Consider the following 26096-nt stretch of genomic DNA (forward strand, 5'->3'; position numbering starts at 1 on the left):
AGGCCGGCTTTGCTGTCACTTATGACTGAAAGAGACCTGATTTATACACAAAGTGGCCAAATGGTCAGGTTTATGGCTAAAAATTATTCTTGAGACTCACTAGGACCAGAGCAGATCTGCCCACCCTGTCCTCATGGGGCTGCTGAGCCCCAGCCCAGTGACATGTGGCAGGGCGGGGAGAACTGAGCACCTTGACCAGTGCTGGCCCGGACTGTCGGGTTAAGTCAGGCGTGTTTCCTTAGGACCGGATGTGAATTCCAGAAGCAACCATTTCCCTTCCCCACGTTCTCACTGCCTGGTGGCCTGCGGATGCTCCTTTCTGGCTCTGTCTAGTCTCTGGCTGGCTGTGGCTCTCCCATCACAGGGACAGCTCCACTGAGGAAGACGACACGCTGAGCCCAAATCAGGAAAAACATACAGGGTGAGAAGTGCTCCCACAAAGGCTGTGTAGAAGTCACCCCCAGAGAACCCCCCCTCCCCTAGCTGATTAAGAGAACTGAGAACCTTGGGGGACCATCACTGCAACAAAGAATTGATGCTGCAGTGGACCCGGGGTCCCCGCTAGGAGGCCACATCTCAGAGCGCAGCGGCCTGGCTCTGGTCACTGCCCAGGACCCCTCATGACCACAGCAGCCAGTGCTTGGCATAGAGCAGGTGCAAAGTCAATATCTACTGAATTAACTGACTCCCTCTGAAAGCCGGCGGAGGGCGTGGCCTGGCTGCAGGGTGCTTCAGTGCTGCAGGGGAGGTGTTTCACCCCGACACAGGACTCGCCCAGGCCAACGAACTGTGAGTGGAAGAGACGTGTCCTGCTTTGGGGCAGAAGCCTTTTTGAGCCAGTGTCTCATTTGTTATGCTTCCTTTCCCTTGCGATGGAACATTCCAGATGGGAAAGGCTCAGCATTCCCCAGTGAAGAGAGTGTGGAACCCACTCCCTGAGCCAACCTGAGATGGATGTGCAGTGTGATCGAGAACAAGACTTGTTCTCTTTCAAGCCCCTGGGATTTGGGGATGTTTGTTACTGCAGCTGAACCTAGCCCATCTTGACTGATACACTGCTGCCGGGAATAGCAGGGGGTGACACCACCAGCAAAGGTGAAATGAGTATAGTAGAGTCATCTCATATTCACATTTTAACTTAAACAAATCCAGTTGTCTAGACAAAAATATTCTGTTGCATGGGGCATTTTACCTGCCCTTCTGCTCTCTGAGTGGATGTGAGATTAGAGACAAAATCATGCAGTGCCCTCAGCGGCACACCCCTTCATGCTCCGCGTGTTTCAAGATATGCCTTTTCTGGAAAATATGGCCACTAAGGTCAAATCAATGACTTTATCCAGTGTTTCACCAAAACCCAGCTCCAATACTGGAAGGAAACTGGCTGTGTAGGGGCAGCCCTGGGAGATGACATGCCCCCTTCCTAGGAGATTTCTGGGGATGATTCTGTCCCTGTGTGATTTCTGCCTTGCTGGTTGCAGATGTGACTACTGCACAGAAGGCGAGTCCCTTAGGGACTCACGGTCAAGCGGTCCTTGTCTTCCTCAACCTTGGGCGGACCCAGCCTCCGGCAGGAGGCCCCCAGGGGATGCACGGCACACCTGCCGGGTCCTGCTCTGGCCCTGCACTGGCCCTGCTTGCTCCTCTGCCCGCCCCACCCTCCCCTCCTGCGTAAGGAGGGGAGGCCAGCCCAGCGGCGAGTTCCCTGTCACTCTCACCCTTAAAGAGGCCCCTGCCATCTGCCGTCAAGGAATGGCTTTGAGGGGGGCTTCAGGCCTACCAGGCACTCCTCCCACGGCCAAGCGATGCTAGCACAGCAAGGATGCGGCAAGGAGGCGGCCAAGCCTGTCTGGCTTTGCCAGCAGGGGGCCCCCGGGGGCGAGGTAGCGCTTATCAAATGAGCTGGTCTGTTATCACGATGGCTCTTCCACGGGGCTGAACGGAAGCCTCGGTGCAAACCTATTCTTCTGCCGGGATCGGAGACAGCGTCCTGTTTGGGTTTTGTTGGTTTTGTTCTCAGCATCCATCTTCCTCCGTCGTGAATTAGATCCTTTTTTCCAGATCATCGCAACACCGACTGAACCAGGTCACTCACTGCTCTCCTCCCCACCCCCACTGACCCACGAGCTCGCCCTGGACTAACACATTCTCACGCTGTGCTGCAAGGAATCCGCGTAGGGGGCCCCTGGCTGCCACTTTTAGAAGGGCCCGCTTGCAAGCTGGGCTGGGCTGTATCCGGGAACACAGCTTCTGAAGTGTTCCTGCACCAATAGGAAAGGCTCCTTAAGTGACGGGGTGCTTCCCTGTAACCAGCCTGTTTGCGCCGCCTGGTGTGTGCCAGGCGCCTGCCTCGCTCTGGGGGGCCTGGGGTTCCGGTGTGTGCCGGGCAGAGGTGCCCACGTGACCAGCCCCCAGTGCACCCTGGAGGCTGCATCTCTACTGGGCGTCCCTGGGCCTCACCACCGCACGGGGTGGTGCTCGTGGGGCGCTCTGGGTGGTCCTCCCAGAGGAAAAAGGTACCGACTGTCTGCACGTGGATCCCCCCGGACGCCCGTCTCTGCGGGCCCACCGTGTGTCTGTCCTGTGCCGCCGGAACAGTTCTGAGCCAGGAGGACACGACGTTATGCTGAGTCCCGGGACTTACCGACTGCTCGCGACCCGGGGACCCTGAAAAACGTGCATGGCCGAGATCACGTGAACCGGCAGCCCCAAAGCTTCTCACCCCGTGGGAGCTGGAGAAACGGTCTTCTTTCTGGGAGGCAACCTTCTCTGACCACCCCGTCTAAGTGGCCCTGGGTCACTTGCTCTCTTGTCACCTGACCTCCCGCGTCTGTCTGAGTGGGAAGCTGCCCAGTCACTCATCTGTCCCCTTGTTTCTTGTCTGTGCTCCCCCCACCCAGAGGGGCTCCACCCAGGGCCTGGCCATCTGCTCAGCATCGCGGCCTGGGGGGGTACCCTGTGCTCAGAACTTGTCTGTTGGGTGGGGGTGTCCCGACCCCCCTCTCCTCCTGTCTTGTGTTTCGTGGCCGCTTAGCATTCTCCTACCGCATGAGCAGCGCGGGAAGGGAGCAGGAAGCCAGGAAACATGATTTACCAAGACACAGGCAGCATCACCTTGTTTTCAAAATGAAAAGCGTCCAGAGAACTTACCCTACGTTCTGACAAGACCCAGGAGAGATGTGGGAATTCTCTCTCTTTTATGGAATTCCAGAGTGAATATCTGACACTCGTCTCCAGTAAACTTGAAAACATCGACTGTTTTACAGGAGGATAAAACTGGGCCTGCGACCCGTTCCACCTTCAGTGGAGAGAAAGTTCCCTGACTGAGCAGGGTATTCTGTTGCCTACACTGGGAACCTTCCATGACGTTAAATTCAATGCCTCTGGGATCAACATTCCCCTCAACCACGCAAATTCAAACCTCCCTGCCCCCCACCTCTGCATCCTACACACAAATGTGATGGGAGGGCATTGAAATGCATCGCTGTTAGTACCGCGGCCTTTGTCAGAAGGGAAGTTCCAAGTACATCACAATGTCAAGGAGAGGCCACTGGATGAAAAGAGGGGAAACGAGGGAAGCTGAGAAGCCCACCTGGCAGATCCCAGCGTAGACCCCAGAGCCAGACCCCTGGGGCCGAGCCCCGGCTCACCGCCCGGCTGGGCGACCCACTAAGCCCCTCCACCCGTGTTGTCTGTAGAATGGGGCTCAGAAGGTGTGCGGAGCCACGCTGGTCGGCACCGTCAAGGGCTGAGGACGAGGTCTGGCGCGTGGGGTGGACGTGGGAGACGCCGGCTGGCCTGTACCGCCCCAAGGCCTGCTAGGCTGGTCACCGCCCCAGGTGTGGTGAGATGCTCTGTCACACACCTCCACCCCCGACCCTTGCCAGCGCCCCTTCTCCATCCCGGCTGCCGTGCGAGGGAGGGAGGGAGGGAGAGAGGGAGGTCGGTCGGTCCAGGCGCTTACCTTTGCCAATGGAGGGAGCCAGTCCGTTCATGAAGCTCCGGAAGGGCTTGCCGGGGGACGAGGGGACGTCCAGGGAGCTGCCTCCCTGCAGGTCGATCTCGCCCGCGTGCTCCCGGAGCCGACCCAGGTCCCGGGACAGCAGGCTGAACTGCTCACTCTGCGCGCGGCATTTCTCCTCTAGCTCCCGTGCCCTGCGCTGCGCGCGGAGACCCGGACCCGCGGTCAGCAGGCGGCCTGGCCTGCTGGGGCCCCGCGTGTCTGCGCACAGGTGTGCGTCTGTGCGTGTGTGTGCACGCGTGTGCACAAGAATGCATGCCACGTGTGCATGGGGGGATGACAGTGCGTGTGCGTGTGTACTGTGTGCATGTGTGTTGCATGGGTGTGCACAGGACTGAGTGCCGTGTGTGCATGTGTTAATGACAGTGTGTGTGTGTGTGTGTGTGTGTGTGTGTGTGTGTGCAGGAGGGCTGCCTCTTTCCTCCACGCGAGAACGGTGTCTGAACAAACTAAGCTTCCTGTGCACCCTGGCCGTCGGCCAGGTTTCCTCTCAGGGCGAACGTGGGAAAGCACAGGAGCCGAGAAACCTTGCAAACACTCAGATCCCAGCAGCCAACTGCGGGTTGTTCCGGGCTCTGTGTACAGCCCAGGCACTTTGCGGTTGGCACGCCTCACTGTAGCTGCTTGAAATTTGGAGCGTGAGGCGGTGACACAGCCCAGCTTTGCGGACAGCTCAGTTGCTAACCCCTGGATGCAGTTTTCTTGTAAGCTGCAGAACCCCAAAGCACCCCGCTTTGGCATTAAAGGGAAGTGCTGTTTGCTGGACTGGCTTAGCAACATCGCTGCCATTTGCAGACATCGGAGACATCTCGGGAGCACCAGGGAGCTGGGAGCGTCCCCTGGGCACACGCGGCAGGGAAGGGTGCCCTGGGCAGCTCCCCCCATTAACCCCCAGGGAGCTGGGAGCGTCCCCTGGGCACACGCGGCAGGGAAGGGTGCCCTGGGCAGCTCCCCCCATTAACCCTCATCTCTGCCTGCTCTGGGTTCTCAGCTGGGCAGGCGTGACCCAGCCACTCTCCTCTCCCTGGGGAACCATGGTGCACACTCCCTACACCTCCTCCCCTGGCGCCCTTTCTCCTGCTGTCAGAACTCCCTGCCCTGGGCCACCGGAGGAGGGGCACAGGGAGGGTCCGCTCTGCCCCCTCCCCTGCAAGCTCCCTTCCTGGCACATTCCAGTAGCTCCCTGATTACTTCTCGTCTGCCTCCGTGACTAGATCATTTATGCGCCAAGCTTGTGCTTTCTGGTTCCCTGAGACACCCACGACGCGCTGCATAGCACTGGCACGTGGCAGGTGCTCCGTAACTGTTTGCTGAGGCAGAGAAGAGGGGACCCCCTGACTTGCAGGCATCACGTTCCTAGAGGCAGCAGCTTCTTTCATCTGCATGGAGGTCCTGCCTTGTCTCCCTTCCTCAGTCTGTGATAAGTGGAAAATCCCATCTGCTGTATTATTAACCGTGGGCACCGTCTGGCTTCCTCCACTAAAATGTCAACTCCACGAGGGCAGGAATTTTTGTCCGCTTCTCTACCGCTGTGTCCCCAGCACTCGGACTAGAGCTTGGTACCAAGTCGGGGCTTGAGAGATGTTTGGTCTCATGGCGGTGTGCACGCAGGGATGCAGGACAGTGGTAGACCGATGCTCTCTTCCTCTTCCCGTCCCCCCCTCTTCCCTGTCCCTCCTCCACTGGTGTTAAGCTTTTCAGCTCCTTAGGCCAGAATGAAGTGCTGTTTATGTCTGAGATCATGGAATTCTAAAAATAGATCTAACAAATCCCAAACCAATAATTAATTTCTTCGATGCATTTAACAAAATCAGCAGGATTCTTCTCTTAAAAGGCTGAATGAGCTTGGCTACGATTGCTGTCACCACCGAGGAAGGCACAGAAGTGACGCTGGGCGCCCGTGGGCACAGGTGGGGACGTGGCGAGATCCGCCTCCCGCCCGGGCACCCCCCATCGGGGAGACGCGGCACCCGCCCAGGAGCAGCGGTGACCCCAGGATGGCGGCATCAGATGCCTCAAGGCCGAGGGTTCTGGCTCTCCCTGCTCAGCCCTGAAGACGAAATGTTTGCTCCAGGGCTGAGCGACAGGTCCTCAGGCAGGGAACAGTCGCCAACAACCCAGCCTCAGGCAGGAAGGGCATCAGAAGAGCCCTGAGCTCACCCGTTCATCCAGGTGTGCCGCCGGGTGCCCTGGTGGCGTGTGTGGGAGGGTGTCAGGTGAACGTGGAAGAACACAAATGCCACTTAGATGGCCACATCCTCATTGTAATGTGCACAAGAAAAAGACAACTGGTAATCAGGTCCTTCATGTCACGCGGTGTGTGAAAAGTGAACCAACCCAAAAAGCAGACAGATTTTTCATTGATGTAACATTCGTGAAATGACGAGACTAAAGCAGTGGAGAGCTGATCAATGGTTGTCAGGGTCTGGGGTTGGGGGGAAGGTCCGAGTACTAGGAATTAAGATGAGGGCGTGTCTTTGGGGGTGGAGCCATCTGTATTCCCGGTTGCGGTTCATGAATCTATATGTACCATCAGATTCCACAGAACTAAGCGCCAAAGGAAGGGCAAAGAGTGAGTCTCTGTGGTTTGGTTACTGATAACTGTGCCTGCGTCAGCTTCCTGGTTTCAACAATGTACTCTGGTCACCTACGACGCTGTCCTTGGGGAGGTGGGTGAAGGTACACAGCGACCATCTGTGCTTTCGTAACTTCTCGGGAGTCTCAAAATTATTTCAAAATAGAGAGTTCTAGAAAGTGAATGGATTTAAAGAAAATACGAAATAATCATGGAGAAAATCTCCAAGGCGGTACATGAAAAGCTGGCGTTGTGGGAACATCAGATCAGGAGCCTTGAGCGTTAGAGCGGCCGAGGTCTCAGGAGCCCACGTGGAGGTCGGGCATCCGAGGCGCCTGGAAACAGGCCCCTGGCGGGAGCTCTTGATTTACTGGGGCCCGGCGCGGGCGGCACAGCGAGGGAGGAGGGCAGGCTGTGTGCTCCCAGCAGGCCCTGTGGGACTCAGACCAAAGCAGAGAGAAAGGCCGGGGCTCACGCAGGGGTGCTGAACCGCTGCACGTTTTAGGTGCTACGGTGAACCCCACCTCCTGGGCGCCACTGCCGGCCCGCCAGGACCCCAGCTCTTGGAGCGCCTCCTTCCAGGGAACGTTTCTTTGTTCAGGGTCCCCTTCACTGATGGGGACTGTGGCAGGCGGTTCTCCCCGGCAGCTGGCACAGGACGTGCCTGTAGAAAGGGGGCCGGCTCTGACGTGAGTGATGAGGGGAGGGTCCTGGAAGCAGGTGGATCGGAGCTGGCGTCAAACCGTCTTTAAATTGAACATCCCCGGAGGTGGTGGGAGATGCCCACGAGAGGAGGAGCGAGGCAAACCCCCAGGATCTTGGGGACCAGGGGGCTGGTGGAGGAGGCTCCTAAGGGGCAGGGAAGAGGGATGTGCCTTCTCGTCAACAAGCGTTTCGTGACACACGTCTGCACACGTGCGACAACTGGGCTTGAGGCTTGCTTCCATTGTGACCCGGGAGCGAAGGGGCAGGGCCAAGCCTCTCCCACCCGGCATTTCTACCCCAAAGATTCTACGAGTCCTGCGTGATCACACCTAATTCTCTGCCCCTCTCTTATCAATTCCTTGCTTTGTTTCTCCTCTGGGTTTCCGAGGACACGGCTTCAAGACAGCAGGAGGACGATTCCCCAAAGTCAGGCAGCTTCCAGATGCCTCTTCTCACTAATTTCAGGGGGGAAACGGTCTGAACAACTAGGAGATGAGGCGTAGGGACCCGTTAAACCGGAAGAACATCCCACAGGTGAGCGCTCCCTCTGGAAAGTTCACCAAGCTTCCCTGCTGTTGCCCCCTTCCAGGAAGGAAGCAGGTGTCCCTTCCAGAGCCTCCACGGACACCCTCTCCGGGCCTGGCTGCAGCTGGCGGCGGCTGGGTCTCTGATGCTGAGCCCGGCCGCTGGGGCTAAGTGCCTCCGATGGTCCCCAAGCTGCTACCAGAAGGAACTGCTTCCAAGTGATGCAGAAAGCAAACAGCAAGCCCACTGCTGGGTCCGGCCGGCTTACTGGGGTGCCAGGATTGATTTCAGGATTCAGGGCACCATCAGCTCCTGGCTGGGTGGCGACACCGGTGGGGCAGAACCACGCCCGCTTGAATTAACCAGTCTGCTTGAGTGTCGCCATCCCGGTTTGTCCCGGCCCCGCTTCTCCTCACCCTGACCCGCCACCTGAGCATCGAGAGCGGAGGGCGGCTGCATTCTGACCGCAGCGGGGACAGACGGCACCGTCACCCGGCAAGTAAACCCCGACTGGAATCAACAGCAGAGACTTGCAGATGTGGCTGCGGGCATTTATAAAGACGAAGAAAACACGTTCAAAGATGCACCTGCCAGCATTCCCAAGGTCCTCCGCTCTGTATATTTCATCTGCTTTTGTTTTTGTTTTGTGGTGCGCGGGCCTCTCACTGCTGTGGCCTCTCCCGTTGCGGAGCACAGGCTCCGGACGCGCAGGCTCAGCGGCCATGGCTCACGGGCCCAGCTGCTCCGCGGCACGTGGGATCCTCCCGGACCGGGGCACGAACCCGTGTCCCCTGCATCGGCAGGTGGACTCTCAACCACTGCGCCACCAGGGAAGCCCTGTATGTTTCATCTGACTTCCAGGCTTCATAAAGGGGAGCAGATGAGTACTGTGCCCTGTAATTAGTGTCCAAGCCAGGACAATTTTGAGGGTCCAGGGATGCTGTGAACACTCACGCTAGCACAGCCAAGCCAGGGGCGTCCTAGGCAGTGCAGGAGGGATTTGGAGTAAGTTGTTCTGTGCGGTGTCTTTAGGGGTAAACAAGATTTGTGGTGCTATTTATTGCTTAGTGAGTACCTACTGTGTGCCAGGGCCTGCCAGGGGCTCTCTACGCACGAGCGCTGATGGCCAGAGAGACTCCCTGGGGTAAGTTGGTGTGAGCCCGTTGCATGGCTGAGGAAGACCAGGCCAGATGGACTAAAGACCAAGGTCACACACCCAGTAAGTGGCAGGACACACCCAATCCTCTCTGACTCCAGGCTCTGGGCTGTGTCTAGATCCCAAACCCCCGCCCCCACTCTCTCACTCACTCAGAGGGCGTGGAGGAAAGTCACATAAGCTCACTGGGCCTCAGTTTCTTCATCTATAAAATGGGAGAGAAGCTTCCTTCCAGAACTCTGGAAAATTGTAAGTCCAGACTCTGGCGGGCATGGTAGGGGCCCCATGAGCAGAAACTAAGATCTTTTGTCCTCTGCGGGCAAAGGACAGCGCCAGAGGGATGGCTAACTAGTGAGCCAATCACCCTCGCCTCTCAGACGGCCGAACTTCTGCTTTCAGCAAAGGTGATGGTGCATTTCAGCCCATGCAGGTAGATTGGAATCTCCCCACTTTTTATCATCAGCGGGAGACACGGAGAGTCTCTCCATACTCTTTCACGGTGATTCCCAGTTAAGAATTAGCCTCCACTGCCAGGTGAATACCCACACCCGCGCCCAGCTCTTGCCTGCAACTGTAATGTACACAGAAAAACCCCATCAGTTCATCTGAACCGGCTCTGAATTCCAGGATCTTGACAAATAATTGCTCTGAATCTTTACAGGACAATGCCATCCTGATACTAAAATGTAACAAAGTAATAACCAAGGGGAGACTTGGGCGAAGGTGACTTTTTACTTAATGTTTCGCATCCTTTAATGTGCGTGGAGTCAGCACTATTAAAACACAAGTGTCGTAAACGTTTGCTTCGGTTCACACGATTAATGCCTTTATCGAATTGTCCAACCAAAGCACAGTGAGTTCTGCTGCTGGTGGGTCTGGGTCGTCTGAGTCTTCTGTTTCTGTGTAGACGAGCATTAGTCGCAGAGGCGCCCTGTGCGCAGATAGACGCCCTTCACGGATGAGACGTCAAACCCTGGGGCTTCCCGTTGACCGCAGCTTTCGTCCTCCCAACGGCGGTTGGGAAGGGGAGCGTTAGGGAGATAAAGCTGGAGCAGAGGTAGTCCTGGGTGGCTGAACCCCCAGACACCTGCCCCAGTTCCTTTGTCCCTAACAACCTCGTCCTCCAGCTAAGACTCATGGGCGCAGGGTAGCCAAGTCTACCCTAGGGAGGCAGAGACCCCATCCCCACAATTCCCGGAGGACAGAGAATTCTTAAGAGATTTAAAGGCAGAGCATTAAGTATCAACTTCTTTATCTGTGCACGTCTCAGATTCTCGACTTAGCTAATATTCTGTCTGTCCACTTTAGTATCAAAACTGCATTGCTCTGTGAAGATTCGAGAATTCAGACGTGGCAGAGCCATGCCACCAGGCCCCCACCCAGGGAGACTGCACTCCCCAGCCTGCCCTGCAGCGAGGCGGGGCTGGGTCACTAGCTCTGGCCAGCGGCCTGTAAGCAGAGGTGACACCCGTGCCTTCTGTAGCTGAGACATGGAAGAGGTCTCCCTGCCGTGGTGACCAGGAAGCCGTACGCTCCGGATGACACAGCCTCAAGATGCAGGGAGCCTGGATCCCTGAGTCACCATGTGGAGTGGAGCTTCGTGGAGTGTTCCTGTATCTGCACTGGCAAGAAATGAACCTTCGTGCGTTGAGTGTGAGACTTCGGTGTTTGTTACTGCAGCACAGCCTGGCCTACCCGAACACATGCACCAGAGACCAAGTTCATCTGTTTGATGGGACCAAACATATTCATTTACTCACAAGCACGCTCCCTTGCCAGACGGTCACTGAGCATCTTAACACAAGCCAGGCAGCAGAGGGTACCTGAGGCCTTGTTTAGGGACCCACAGAAATGGTTTCATTTTAATTTCCTTTAAACTCAGAGGAAAACTGCATATAACAATAATGAATCCAACCTGGATTATATTCGTCTTTGCACCTAAGCAGATGTAAAATATAATTTTTGTGTTTTTATGGAAGAAGGGACCCATGAAAGCAAAAGGAGCCTGGGGACCAGGAGAGTCACCGTGCAACTCAGATGCTGGACCCTTGCCTCCAGATGAGCCCTGTCTCCTTTCGAATGAGACTCAGGGATGAATGGAGCCTGTTCAGGCTCGTCCTGGCATCGCCCGCAGGTGGATGCCTTGGTCCAGGAGGACGGCAACAAGTGCTGGGAGTGAGGCCATAAATACCTAGGAAGGAGCCCTGGAGAATCAGCCACAAAGCATGCGAGACGCACATGCGAAGCACTCAGCACTGACACGCTGGCGGGAAGCAGCTCACCATGGGCGAAAGTCCCCTGGCAACGGACCCCAGAACTCGCTGCCTCCTACCCAACAGGATTTAGGGTTCACGGGCCCCACAGTCACGGGCCATCTCTTCTCTGCACACTCTTTTCTCAGTGACTTGCGATGGTGTTACCCGTGGACCCTCAGGGCCTAGGCTCTGCTCTTAGAAGCTGTGTGTCCTCGGCAGGTGGCTCAGCGTCTCTGTGCCTTGGTTTTTGATCAGCGAAATGAGGAGGTTGATACCAACCTCCCTGGGTGGTATTAAAAGGATGAAATTCCATCACTCTTGTCACTTGTGGCCGCGTGGCGTGCGTTCCTGTCTCTGCTGCTGCTGGGGAAGGGCAGCTGGGCTGCTCGGCCAGCGTTTCCAAGCCTGGCTGCTGCGGGAGCTGATCCACCTTTTGGTACAGGTTTGCTGGCAGGAGACCTGACCCCACCTCGCAGGGAGGTCAGGATTCCGAGATCAGAAGATGCTGCCGTGCAGTGGTGGAGGGTTTGGATTCTGACGCCAAACTCCTGGGGCTTTCGCTCCTGATTCTGCTCCTGACTAGCTCCGAGGCTTTGCGGAAGTCATTTCTCCTGCCTCGGTTCCCCTGGTTGTCATGGAGACTGAGAGGGACAATACGTCCGTTATCTCCTAGGTAACCTGCAGATGCACCCTTAGAACAGTGCCCGGCTCAGAGAAGGGTTCAATAAACATTGCTGTTGGCACCGTTGCTGTTGTTATAACTATTTTCTTTTGCTTCTTTGTCTTAAACTCACTCCCTCATAAAGTGCCAAGGAAGCTATGTAGCTAGTACCTGCTCTTGGGCTGTTAGGTCTGCAAACAGCAAACCTGGATTCTGATTCCGGATTCTGAAAAGCTCTGTTCTATTTTCAGTTGACTCCTGACCCCTGTCTTTGCTCAGCCCCCAAGCCAGCCCGGATCGGTCCTTGGGTGTCCCGACCAGGAATAAAGACACCCCACCCCCCCATCTCCAAACATCCTGGCCAATCGTTCATCAGCAAACAGCACTGAGAAACGTCCACAGAACCGGATGTGCGCGTGTAGGTGTTTTGAGGGGTTCACCTAACACGTCTTCCGGGGCAGCCCTTCTCCGTCACTGCATTCTCTCTAGCTGCGCAAGGAGGTGGGTTGTTCTGCTCGGTAGAATATCTGACTAAAGGAAGTCACCAGCCTGCCAAGTAGGAGACACAGAGAACGAGAGAACTTCCTAACGAAGACTACACTGCCCCCTAGGGATGCTCGGAGGATCGGCGGGCGGGGTCGCACTGGGGTTATTCTTGGTCAACAATTCTGGTTCCTAAGGTGCTGAACCAGGATTGGCCAAGAGTCCCAGGGGGCTTACCCCTCCAGATATAGTCCTCCTTCCTGTAACCAGCCTGGCACTCTCCAAACAACGCTTCTCGAAGTACCCGGAGGGCTGGTTAAAACTCAGATTTCGGTCCCCCACTCCGGGTTTCTGACTCAGTGGGTCTGACAAGCTCCCCAGTGATGCCGATACTGCGGGTCCCAGAACGCCGCTTTGGAAACCACCCAAGAGTGAGAAAAGTCGTTGGTTCTACAAATTCACGGCCAAACTCAGAGTTTTGGAAAAGGCTCAAAACCCTGTTTGGAGGGACAGCTCATTTCTCTTCTTCCCCAGGCGGACGCCTGTGAGAACAAGCAAGGGTCCCCAGCTGCTGGGAGGGTCGCTGCCCTCACTCGACACAGAATGGGAATGGGACCGCTCAGGTGCAAGGCTTGAATTCCGATGACGGACCCACCAAATTCTGGGCTCTTGGCCGGGCTCGAAAGCACGTGGCTGACCCAAGGGTAGAATCATCCCGACAATTCTCCTCCCCGAGGTCATCTGAATTCACAGAACGTTCTTCCAGCCTGAGAATGGAAGCCGGCTTTGCTGGCCCCGCTCATCACTTCAGAGGACAGAGCCCTGGGCCTCAATGCCCAGAATAAAGCATCTCCCTGGGGTGGAGCCCCCAGGGGCAGCTCCTCGGCTGCCCTGGCCCCAGGGAGCCCCAGGCACCCAGGACCGACCGCATCAGAAAGCTGCCCATTTTCGGAAGAAGGGGCGGATGGAGCGGGCCCAGGGGTGCGCGGCTGGTCCACGAACGGGGAAGCAACACCAAACACACGGGGAGGGGGAGGGGCAGACTTCACTCCCTAAAATACCTGCATGCTCTCCAGCGTGTTCTGGGTGAAAAGCAAAGCGAGACACAACGACAGGAAGATGTTGTGAATAAAAGAAGACACAGATTCTCAGTGCATCTGCACTGCCTTTTCCGTTTTTCCAACCGAAGCACGTTACGCCCATCCCCACGTGCCGGGGCACGCACGGCCGCCAGCGCCGGGGGACATGACCTCTGCGGGGCTGTCACAGAGCGGCAGCTCAGAAGGCGGATAAAAACAACACGGACGATCAGATCGATGGGCTTGGGGTGATGGGAAAAGAGAAACTGCACTTCCAGCCAGGAGACTATGTAAATCAAAGTGCGGTGAGTGATGCTGGCGGGGGAATGAAGTGATTTTTCAGGGAGATGTACGGCCCTTTGGAGGCCTGTTCCCAGTCTCCTGGGTTATATATTTCCCACTCTGCAATTTATTACTCTCAGCTCTCCAGATATTCATTAGCTAATGGACGCTTTCAAAAAATCAATTTTAATACCTATGACCGCAATGATGAAACCTTTTCCTGGGGGAGGAATAGATTTTAAAAGGCAACGCAAGAGATGAATATATTCTGTTTTAAGTGGCCGCTGGTCCCCTGGGGACGAGAGACAAGGTCATCTTTAAGAGGACAGGTGCTTCCCATGTGCGGCGGTGGCAGCCCGGCGGAAAGGCCCTTTTGGCCTTTCCTGATGGGACGGAACTAGGGGAGGAGGCCTCGTGGGGCCACCCCAGCTGTGCAGACACAGCCCGCTGCCGTGTCTGTAGTGAGGAGTCAGGAACTGGGTGACCTCTGTCTTCGGCAGGGACACTCCTTACGTCCATTTATCATATGCATGAGGAACGCAGACGGCAAAGGCCCCGGGGTGATCCCAGGAGTTCCCCCTGCTCCCAAGGATGCAGGCAGCAGGCCATCAGCCAGGGACAGAAGAGTGGTCCAGACGTGCCCCCCACTTCCGGCCAAGCCCCCACCACCAGGGCCAGTGAGAAAGGCCTCTGGGCAGCTGGGGAGGGTCGCTCCCGCTGTGCTCACGGGGACGGTGCCCGTGGTAGCACCTTGACCGTGTTCACTGCTGTGATTCCTGCCAAAGCCCCCCTCAGACGCCAAGTGCTTCCTTGGGCTTAGTGCTGTCACTTACAACTCCCCCATTCATCTGTCACCCATAGGAATGGCCCATCCCCCGACCTTTCTCCTCGAGGAAATCATGCCCCCCAAGTGAGCGGGCTCACCCTCCTTGCTTTCCATCCAGGAGGAGCCAGCAGAGGAGAGCAGACCACCTCTGAGACCCACAGTTCTGATGCTGGCTGTGTGGCCACAGGAAAATTGCTTAACTTCTCTGTGCCTCACTTCCTCACGTGTAAAATGGGAACCATAATGGCGCCTATCATATAGGCTGCTTGAGTAACCGGTACCCAGCGGGCACTCAGTAAAGGTTAGCTATTGCTTCCATGAGGCATTAACGCAATATCCCCTGACCTCGCCCACCCCCAGGAAGAAAGCCGTCATGGCCGGTTCGCTTACCTCTAGCAGCTGCACTGCGCCTTCGTGTTCTTTCTTAGCTTCAACCTGAGCCTTTTTTGATGATAAAAAAACAGAAGAGTGAACGTTTAAAGGGAGAAAAAGAGAATTAAAGATTAATGTCTAAATTATCCGGGAGTGTGGGTCATTGCTTTTTATTCCTCTAATAAACCCCTAAATTCTAAGGGTCTAAAGCAGTTCTCATTTGTCTCTCCCTTTGGGCAAGAGCAATGGATTCGGGTTTGATGCTCTTTGTAAAAACTGGAAAGCGCCCCTGATGTGGCAGAGAACAGGGAGGCAGGTGGGATGCAGCTGGTGCAGGAGGGGAGGAGCCGGGTTCTATTCTTGAGAAGGGGCCACACACACGGTCGGAGGCTGAACCCAGACGGCAGGATCATTCTTCCCAAAGCCTCAGGGAGCACCATAATTTTCTCAAATGTCCTTAACTGCTTGAGAAATAAAACACAATCATGCGAACTTGACCCCTAGATAAACGAAGGTCTGCTGAAATCCCACCAGGTCCTGAGAAGGAGCTGCCCGGGTGGTCCTGAGCGCCCAGGCTCTCAGCTGTAGCAGGGGGGCTGCCTTCTTCAAATTATCTGACACAAAGCCATCAGCTCCACAGAATAAGAAATTGTACAAGTTTCACCAAAGAAATTTCTCAGGACGGCTGCTGCCCAGGCCACACGGTAAGTTCACACAAACCTGAGATGCAACATCATTATTTCCTGTCCTCACGGACCCTGAAGTTCTAATACTGTGATGACAGTAAATATCTGTCGTGTTTACCTGCCTGGAACTATGTCCTGGGAAGAGGTCCTGACTTTGCTGGGGATGCACTGAGTACATGAGCAGGGTTCGAGACTCACAGTGATGGGTTAGTGGGTGAGTGCATGATCCAGTTACAACAAAGAGACTCTGCCTGGGAATGCTGGGAGGAAGGGAGGCCTCTCGCCTTTGGAACTTGAGGCCGAGTGGAGGAGAGTCTGGAGCAGCGGCAGCCACCTTGCCACCATGAGGGGCAACCTTGGAGCAGCCAGGGGCCTTGACGTGGAGACCAGAAATGAAGCCAAGGGAGAGCAGAGGCAGGAGAGCCACGGAGGTCTGAAGGGATTCGGGAGGTGCTGGGTTCAACCATGCCTGAAGCCAGCTTGATCTGGGCCCTGGACCCAACCGCACCTGAAGCTAGATTTTCAGTTGCGTGTACAACCGAAATCCTCTTTTTGTGTTTTTTTGTCACTTGAAACCAGGAGTCCTAATGAGCACAACTGTCAATTGCCGAAGGCACGACACCCCCCGTTTTAAAGTTGGAGACACCAAAATTTAGTGAGAGGGTGCGGGTGTCGTAAGACGGAGGAGGAAGGCCTGTCCCCACATCACCACCTTGATGCCTCCCATCAGACTGGTCTCCCAGGTCTCACAAACGTTTAGAGATGCTCTCCTGGCGCTGTAGGGTAGCTGCCTCTGAACACTGAGCACTAAGGGAGAGTCCGTGTCTCAAACTGAGACTCACAGTTAGAATTCTCATTTCTGGGGGTATACTTTTCTCCAGGTGCCTGGAGAATAATGAGGAGAAGAGGTCACATCATAAATAAGCCAGTGAGCGCTATCTTAACAGCTTCTGCTTCTCACTTGAAAACTTCCGTGAGTCGGAAAGAGGGAAGGGCTTGGCTTCTCCAGCACAGACTAAAAGCGAAAAGTAGCCTGAGATTTCCATAGAGTTCATTCATATGCATTTCATTCTCACATATTTCCAATGAGGCTGTTAAGAGCTGGGGAAGTGAACAGAACCCAGCAAATTAACTAGACCATTCTTGAATTCAGCTCCGTCTTCAAAGGCTCAAAATTATTCCTTTCAAAGCAAAAACAACAAGAGGGACAATAAATCACGAAATAGGAAAAAAAGACAAACAACCAGAGAACGTACAAGGATTATATAAATAACACCATCATTGAGCCACTTGAGTCAAAGATAGTTTTCAAATGGCAGAATGAAAAACAACTAAAAACGCCATCGCAGGCTGTTAAGACAGAGCCAAGCTGGCAGTGACAACTTCGTTTCTGGCTTCAAGTGAAAGTCAGGAGTTCGTTTTTGTAGGCTACTTGCAAGCTGGCCATTTGGGCATCAGAATAGATGGTTAAAATTAACAGTTAAAACTGGCAGCACTGAATCCTTGCAGGATCTAAGCAACAGCCTAAGCAAGGCTCACTTCGGGGGCCACTGCCAGCGCACAGGGGAAGCTGAGATCTTCACGCAGACACGGTTTCCTACGGAACACGGTGAATTTGAGAGGGACCATGACTCCTAGGGAGGCCCGCAGTCCTGCTGTCAGAAGAAGGGGCCCGTCATCCAGGGGACCAAATGTCCAGGGGGTGGGATGACACCGCAGCGAGCACATTTGTTTCAGGGGAGGCATAGCTGTGTAGAGGGGATGTAGCTTTCCCGCTGCCAAAGCTCTGGACATGCGGCTCAGACAGACTGGACACGTAATACTCAGAATAATAAGGACCCAAGCACCTTGGTGATGGGGTTGGGAGTGTGCATGCTGGTTGGTATGAGCAGGGGGACGGTCATTTTTGGGTCCTGTTAATCTCAGCTCCACAGAAAAGTGAACACGATTCATGGACTCCAGACTGAGGGCTATACAGACCCTCAACTCAGGTCCCTGAGTTCCACAGAGCTGAGGAAGCCATGAACCAATATTCCAGGCATGTGTCATAGGAGAAAACAAGAACTGAATGAACTCGGAGGGTCAGCCTGCGATCCCCCCTCCCACCATCCACGTACAACGACTAAATCCAACACATCCAAGGGGAGCACTTGCCATGGAGGCAAAGCGCTCTTACGGGATGTGGGGGGAGTTTGGCTTCTTTTAGCAACCCACGTGTCAGTAATGGCCTTAAACCTGGAGCCTTCATTTCCCACATGGGAGGAATCTGAAAGGACAGTCACATTGATCAAATCTGCAGACGAATTTTAAATGTGGAAAAACTCTTTTGCTCATACATCTGGATTATTATAGCTGCTAATTGTAATAAGACAAAGACGTAACCCGCACGAGAAACTGGAAATCCAAAGCAGCTAAAGCAGCTGGACTCCGGTCGCCGTTTCCCTAGAGACATCGGGGTCGGAGTCAGGCCTCCAGGTCCTGCATGTAAGGGGACCCGCATCCCACAGGTTCCGGGTGACGGCTGACCGCTGCCGCCACTCATGCATTCAACAGACATTCATAGAGGATTGCCTAGAACTTAACCGTCAGTTATCCTGGTAATTTCATATGACCATGAACTACATCAGTGGATGGAATCTTACTAGGTCTCCCATTCGTTCATCCACTCATTCATCCAAAGTTCCCAAGCATCTCCATTTATTCACTCATTCATTCCCCCAGTAATTCATCCATCCATTCATTCATTCATTCAAAGTTGCTAAGCATCTCCATTTATTCATTCATTCATTCCCCCACTAATTCATCCATTCATTCATTCAAAGTTCCCAAGCATCTTCATTTATTCATTCATTCATTCCCCCAGTAATTCATCCATTCATTCAAAGTTCCCAAGCATCTCCATTTATTCACTCATTCGTTCCCCCAGTAATTCATCCATTCATTCCTTCAAAGTTGCCGAGCATCCCCATTTATTCATTCATTCATTCCCACAGTAATTCATCCATTCATTCATCCATTCATTCAGTTCCCAAGCATCACTTGTCGAGTACCTGCTCTGTGGCAGGCAATGTTCTGCGAGCGCAGGCAATAGGCAAACAGGTACATCAGAGAGCAAGTGGCATCACTACACGGGCTGAGGCGCAGAGAGCGGCAGCGCTGGCGGGAGGCCAGGTGGAGACCTCAGTGACAGCAGCAAGCCAGCTCTGCCGTTATCTGGGGACCAGGCATTCTGGGTGGAGAGTGACACAGGACAGGAGGAGACAGAGGCAGGCGGGGACTTCAAGATGGTGACACGTGCATTCCAGGTACTGGGCCCAGAGCGTGCTGCACTGAGAGCAGATGTTCACGGCGTAGCTTTTCGTATTATCGCCATGGCGCACGGCCTACGTGCGCAGCCTCGCGCACGCTCACGGCTGTGCCTTAGCCCCTATGTGGCTGACACAGGATGCTCAGGCGCTCTTTCTGAATGAATGGAAGTGAGGATGCTTGCCTCAGCCCCTGGCACCCCGATCTCCACGAGCAGGCGTCCCGTGGAGAAGTCCTCGTAGATGGGACTCGCTCTGCTTGGACTTTGAATTTTTAAGCTATGCCTCCACCAGCTACCAGAGATAAGGGGTGGCTGATGGCCCTATCTTACCCTGATTCCCATTAGAATAGCCGCGGGCAGTTTGATCATTCGTTCATTCTTTAACCGAACAAGTGTTTCCACTTGCACATTCCTTCACCTGCTTCTGCCAACCACCGTATTGAGCGGAGGGATGAGCTGAGCCTCCGGGGGGAGAGGCTCCCTGGGGAAGGTTCCGGGCGCCTGACCTTCCAGCTGGCTGAATGCCCAGACCTTCCTTAGGGTGGCCAGGTCCAGAGGTGAGGCTGAAACCACAAAGGGATCTCCAAGGAGTGTAAAATGTCAAAAAATCCACCTACATTTCGTGGGAAAACAGCTTCCTTAGACACATCCTGTATATCAAGAAAAAAATATATTATGGGATCCAGGAAGCAGCGGATCCAACAACGTACAGAAAGGCGTGAAGGGAATTCCCAAGGTGACGGCGAAGGGCATTTCCAGGCCCAGCTCGCATTTGGCCTCCGGAGCCACCAGCCTGCACAGGAGGAAGAGGCCGGGCTCCAGGCAGGACGTCTCAGGGGAAATGGAATTAAAACGTCCCCTGGAGCAGGACATGTCGAGAGGAATTCTACAGCTCTGGCGGAAGGTTTAGGAACAGGGGAGTGATGGGTACACAGAGGACTGAGCAAACACACAGAAGGAGGCAATTCACTCCAGGGAAAAGGAAAAGCGGTACAAAAAGGAAATGCTGCCCTTTGCAGAGCCTGACAGGTCGTGTGCGGAGCACGCGTTGCGGAGGATGGAACAGAATTCAACTGGGGACATGACGCTTGAGATCGTCCAAGCTGGATGTCTAGCTGGACAAAAGAAGTGGGGTTCAGAGGCAGAATGTGACTTGGAGAACCGAATCTGGCGGCTGGCACACAGGGGGCATTCAAACCCACGGGGACCTAGCGAGTGTAGGTCAAGAAGAGACGTGGTTGCGGACTGATTCTTGGGGATGTTCAGAGGGCGTCTGTGGGGAAGGAGGAAAGCTGGAAGAGGGTGGGGCCCTGGAAGCCTGGGGGGTGGGGAGGTGGACCCCCTCAAACTGTGCCTCTGGATCAAAGAGGATGAGGGCAGGGCACTAACCACTGAGCAGGACGTCCCGGGTGACTGAACAAGAGCCACGGCACTGGGGAGATGAAGGTGGGGCCCATGGGAGTGGGTTCAAGAAATATGGGGATTTTCAACAGCACGGATGCAACTACAGGTGATCATACTAAGTGAAGCAAGTCAGACAGAGAAAGACAAACACCGTAGGACATCACTTACACGTGGAATCTAAAATACGACACAGATGAACGTATCTGCACAACAGAAATGGACTCACAGACCTACAGAACAGACTGGCGGTTGCCAAGGGGGAGGGCGTTGGGGAGGGATGGAGTGGGAGGCTGGGATCAGCAGAGGCAGGCTCATCTATGGCGTGGGTGAACAACAAGGTCCTACTGTAGAGCACAGAGAACTATATCCAGTATCCTATGATAAACCATAGTGGGAAAGAATATTAAGAAAAAGAATGTGCGTGTGTGTAACTGAATCACTTTGCTGTGCAACAGAAATTAACACAACGATGTATATCAACTATACTTCAATTCAAAAAAAAAAGAAATAATGGGAGTTGTAGTCAGAGAGAATAGGCGGCCCCTTGGAGATATCTCACACTGTGGTCTCATGAGAATCAAACTGGAACTCAGAGAGCTCTGGTGACTTTTACTGAGGTGGGGGGACAAGGGCTAGACTGTCCTTCCATACGACGTGGGCACTTGCATAACGGGTGTCAGCCACACATTTCAACTTCACCCCATCTAAAGCCGTTGCCCTCATCAGTCTCTCACTTCATTCATTCTCTCATTCATGGGTTTTCCTTCATGCATTTTCTTGATCTGAACTTATTGAATTCTTCATGTACTTGTTCACTTACTCTCACTCTGTAAGGCAGAGGTCTTGTCCTACCCTGAAGGAAGGAAGGAAGGAAGGAAGGAAGGAAAGAAGGAAGGAAGGAAGGAGGGAAGGAAGGAAGGAAGGAAGGAAGGAAAGAGGGAAGGAAGGAAAGAAGGAAGGAAGGAAGGAGGGAAGGAAGGAGGGAAGGAAGGAGGGATCAGGGCAGCAGGTGCAACACGAGGGCCATCCGTGCTGTAAATCAAACGGACGCGCAAACGCTGGAGAGAACTCATTGGTCTTTGCTCCATTCAAGTCTCAACCTTTCTCTTCTAACACTTTTTTTAAAAAGAAAATCAGAGCTCTAAGAAATTACGAAGTTGACACATTCATCCTTCATTAGTTTTTCTTCCTGTGCTCCCCCACTGATGAAGCATCCGTGTGTCCAAAATAGAGACAAGGATGAACACAGGGGGAAAATGAAGCACAAGAAGCTGGACGGTGCTCAGGGGACACTGGGAGCTGAATGACGGACCTGGCTCTAGTGCACTGTCCCCGGCATCAAGTGCTTCGTAAATAAAACTCCAAGCTCGTGGAAAATGATGCTCTGCTGAGAAAATTCGACCTGTCTCCCTTGCTGGACAATACTTGTATTTCTGTCGGAGTATTGTCTGTCCTAGAAATTCCCAGCCTGGGGGCATGGCTTCTGGGGAGGCAGTGAAGGAGCGCGCATACCAGGCAGGTCTCTCCAGGCACCGAAAGGTCCCTCACACGTGGCAGGAGAAGATAAGAGTAACATCACTGTCTGCATCTCCCAGCAATGTCCTTTCTGGATAGCATCTAATGAAACACTGCTGCTCAGCGGGCCAGCCAACTCGCTATGACAGGTCACAAGGACTGCAACTGTGTCCATCGCACCGGCCCGATGAAATCTATCCTTAGCGCGAGGTCTCCGTAAATGATAACAGAAACAGCATCAGAAGTTACCTGCCCGATGCCACACGCTCCGCTAATGAACTCGGGAGCAGAAAAACCACTCTGACAGATAGGGGTCACCACCCAGGCAGGGTAAGCCATCGTGTCCTTTATTTGAGATCAAAGACCTGGAGGGACTGTCGGGGGATGGAAGGACCCACCGACTGGAGGAAGAGGTGTCTGCTGCGCATCCCATCTGGCGCCGGGTGGCGTCTGGGACCAGCACCTGTGCCAACGGTCACACTGTGCCCTGGCTGGAAAGGCCGGCTGCCCTCCCACGGGTGGGGGGCACCGGGCTTTGGGAAAGAAACGTAGTGAGAGATAGACACAGGGACCCAAGACCCATGGCTCTGAAAGAGGAATCCTCAGACGCATTTGGAGAGGGCCAAGAGGACCGAGGCCTGTGACTAAGGATGGGGCAGGAAGGAACTTTCCTGGTCCCCAAACCATCACAAGTGACATGGGGATACACATTCTGAACCGCTCAGTGCCCCAATCCCCTCCCCGCCTCCCTCCCTCTGGTTTCTGTTCTTTCGTCTTCCTCCCCTCTTCTCTCTCCTTATTTCTCTCCTTTTCTTTCTTCTTTCTGTGTTACCTGTCTCTCTCTTTCTCTCCCTGTCTCTCTCTCTCTCCCTGTCTCTCTCTTTCTCTCCCTGTCTCTCTCTCTCTCCCCGTCTCTCTCTTTCTCTCCCTCTCTCTTTCTCTCCCCGTCTCTCTCTCTCTCTCCCCGTCTCTCTCTTTCTCTCCCTCTCTCTCTCTCTCTCCCTCTTGTCCTTCGTTCATGAGATCACGCTGCACATATTTCTCTGAAATTTGATTTGCTCACTTAGCAGACCGTGATGTAAACCTCCCCAAGAGAGCAGCTGCAAACCAAAATGATTCCTCCCAAGGCTGTCGCGCCGCTCTGTGGCATGGATGCCCCGCGATTCACACAACCACACCCTGGGGTGAGCATTCGATTTAACCCCGTTACCTGTGCCCACACTGCAGGACTGCAGACCAAACCAAACAAACCATCATTGTGAACGGGTTCCTGTGTCTCTTACAGGGCATATTCGGCATATCCCCAGAATGGAAGGTTGCAGGGTCAAAATAGACCTGTGTTTTTAGCTTTCATTGACGCTGTCAGGTTGCTTGCCCCCAGAGCTGAAGCAATTCATACCCTTTTCCATAATCCACAGGCGTGCCATTTTCCCTACAATTTCGCCAGCATCGACTGTTAGAGCTTTTCCTTTGATTTTTTTGCAGTTTAGAACATAATCGCAAGTCAACCTAGGAGAAACTAGAGAGCACAGGGACTCGTTCCGCGCCAGGAAGGGGAGGCAGGCGCTCCCTAGCCTGCGAGCAAGGGCTCAGGAGAGCAGCCAGCCACCCGCACCCAGGCCCCCTCCGCCGCCCGCGTCCTCCCAGCCGCCAGCCTCAGCCCGGCTCACCTTCTGCAGGAGGTCGATTTCCTGCTGCTTGGCGCTGAGGACGGCCAGGGCTTGTTCATGCTCCAACTGCAGCTGCTGCCGCCGTTCCGCGGCCTCTCGCATGTGCTGCGTTGGGGGGAGGGCAGGTCAGGTCAGCCCAGCGCCCGGCAGGGAGCTGCGTCCTGGGTCCCCACGGCCGGCTCCCCACTCTGACTCACCGCCTGCATCCCCGGCTTCTCCCGAGGGCAGCAGGGACCAGCCGGGGAAACCCTCACACCCACAAGCCTCCCTCCCCCGTTTTCACATTTTCTAGTTTACATGCCAGGAGCACGTGAGCAGAGCTGCAGGTTCCCGTGCTGTGGAGGTGAAGCTCTCTTCTTCCTGTTTGGAAAAAATCCTCCCTTCTCTCCGTGTTTTTCCCCCAGGTCTTCTGCAAATACCAGCCAAGACCTATGGACTTTTCCCTACATAGGGGTACTGTTCCAAGCTGTTTACTACCATTTAACTCATGTCATCCACAATAATCGTAGGAGGGAGGTACTGTAACTAGCCCCATTCTACAGATGGGAAAACTGACACACCAAGTTTTCCTTGTTTGTCACACATGGTGAGTGGCCGTTTGGGATTCAAATCGGACGCCTCCGTGGAGCCTCTGAATCTCAGGGTTTGGTCCTGTCCGCTCGCCCTGGGGAAGCGGGGTGCTCAGCCCCAGCAAGTCCAAATGCCCCCTCATTTGTCCCTCTGCAAAGGTCCCACCGAGGCAGGGAGTCCCAGGGCTGGACCCTTCCTCTGATCGGAGCATCTTCTCCCCACCTCTGATGATTTCTTGTCACCCAAAGTCATCCCCCAGGAGAACCCACCAGCAAGCATCCCAGGACACCGGGACCTCCCCGGCCCTAACAGCGACCACCTGTGAACCCTGGTGGGGAGGAAATATGAGAAATGACACCATGTAGAAAAAAGGCGTGGGTGGGATAGACTTTCACACAGGCAGAATCACAGGGAATGCACAACATTTGGATTCAGCTTCCTCCCCTCCCTCCCTCCCTCCCTCCCTTCTTCTTTCTTTCCTATTTCTTTTTTATAACGAGATCTATGCCAAAGATGGCTTAGCAATCAACATTTTAAAAATCTGGATCTTTTCCCAAAAGTTTTAGCGATGTGTCCCACCCGGAAGGGCTGGCAGAGGCTGAGTCAGAGCTGTTCCCTTCCCGAGCACACGCCTCCTTTTTGCCGCTGTCCCTGCAGACCCAGTCTCACCTTCCTGTGACCTGACATCTGAGGGCATGACCCCTGTTATACAGACAGGAGATACCTTGATATAATGGGGAAGGGACCCTAACATACCTTCTTCCTTAGGTTGAATTTGTTGATGACTTATTATTATTACTTCTAAATTTTGTTTTAATTCTTTTACTTATTTTTATCCCCCAGGCTGGGGAAGGGGTCTCGGAGAGATAAGGGCAGAGAGGCAAATTTATTCTCTTCACCATTTTTCCCAAGTCCATCCCACCCACTGCCACCAAAAGCTCTTTCCTTCCGGGAAAGATCTTGGCACTCAACACTTTTAACCACAGATGGGGAAGCTTTGCAGGTTCACATCCCAAAGTTCTACTTTTTTTTTTTTTTTTTGCATTAAAAAGTGAAGTCTTCCTGCAGCCCGTGTTGCACGTGTTACATGCGTGGCGACATCACGCTCTGGCTTTGTCTCCAGTTTGGGGCTAAACAACCTTGCAGCCCCTCTGCTGTCTCACTTCCCTGGGAAGTTGCAATTTCTTAGCCCCTCGGTGGACGAGTGCTGGTTTCACTGTTGCTATGGAAACTCTCACCAGAACCCAGGATCCTGGAAAGTTAGAACCCCTCAAACATGAACCAAATCCCCTGAAAAGGTGGAAATGGGTGTGTTTGTCACTGACTATAACCTGCCCCGAGCTGGGACTGGAATGGGCCATTTGTGTCTGTATGTGGGCGGGAGGAGAAACAGCACACATGCAACTTCTTGCGTCTGCTCCAGTCTCCAGCCTTCCTGGTCTGACTGCACCTCGCCTTCCTGGACAGGAGAGGGGTTATTGCTACGTAGCTTCCCAAGAGCCAGTCTTGAACACAGCTCTCCCGGCCCTGCGGAGCTCTGATTACCAACTTGGGCCTAGCAATTTCTAATGACCTCTTGTGGCAGATTCGACTCCCCCCTGCCGACCACCAACCCACCCTGATTCCCCGACCGGTGGCCCAAGGCACCAGGCATTTTCAGGAACACTAAGACGAACCCCCAGAGCCTTTAAACATGTCAGGAATTCTCTGAGCTTCCAAGAAGCTTTGGAAATTCTTCCACAAACACTTCTCACCGACTCAGAGGGATATTACTTTTGTCTGGTATTGGGTTTCTTCTTAAGGGCACTAGAGTTCATTAGTACTTATCCTCCACCAACTTTCATGGGGTTGTCAGAGGGTCGATGGGACCGTGTGTGTGAGGCTTCTCGCTCTAGAGAGGAGTATTTCTGTTCCATTCCTTCATTCATTTACTTCTGTATATTTATTCATTCAACCAACATTTACTGGGTACCTGTCATGTGCCACGACGCTGGGCATCAAGAACAA

At 54.1% G+C, this 26096-nt stretch overlaps 1 protein-coding gene across 1 annotated transcript in view; it reads right to left on the reverse strand.

Moving 5' to 3' along the window:
• Positions 1 to 26096, reverse strand: part of RIMBP2 (RIMS binding protein 2) — a 241715-nt gene that overhangs the window by 50837 nt on the left and 164782 nt on the right. The window contains exons 4-6 of the mRNA XM_079942129.1: positions 23520 to 23624; positions 14956 to 15006; positions 3962 to 4157 (exon numbers count right to left, since the gene is read on the reverse strand). Coding sequence (XP_079798255.1) covers positions 3962 to 4157; positions 14956 to 15006; positions 23520 to 23624 — 352 coding nt within the window. The remainder of the gene's footprint in view (positions 1 to 3961; positions 4158 to 14955; positions 15007 to 23519; positions 23625 to 26096) is intronic.

Source organism: Stenella coeruleoalba, assembly GCF_951394435.1.
Source record: "Stenella coeruleoalba genome assembly, chromosome: 14".
Taxonomy (NCBI): domain Eukaryota; kingdom Metazoa; phylum Chordata; class Mammalia; order Artiodactyla; family Delphinidae; genus Stenella; species Stenella coeruleoalba.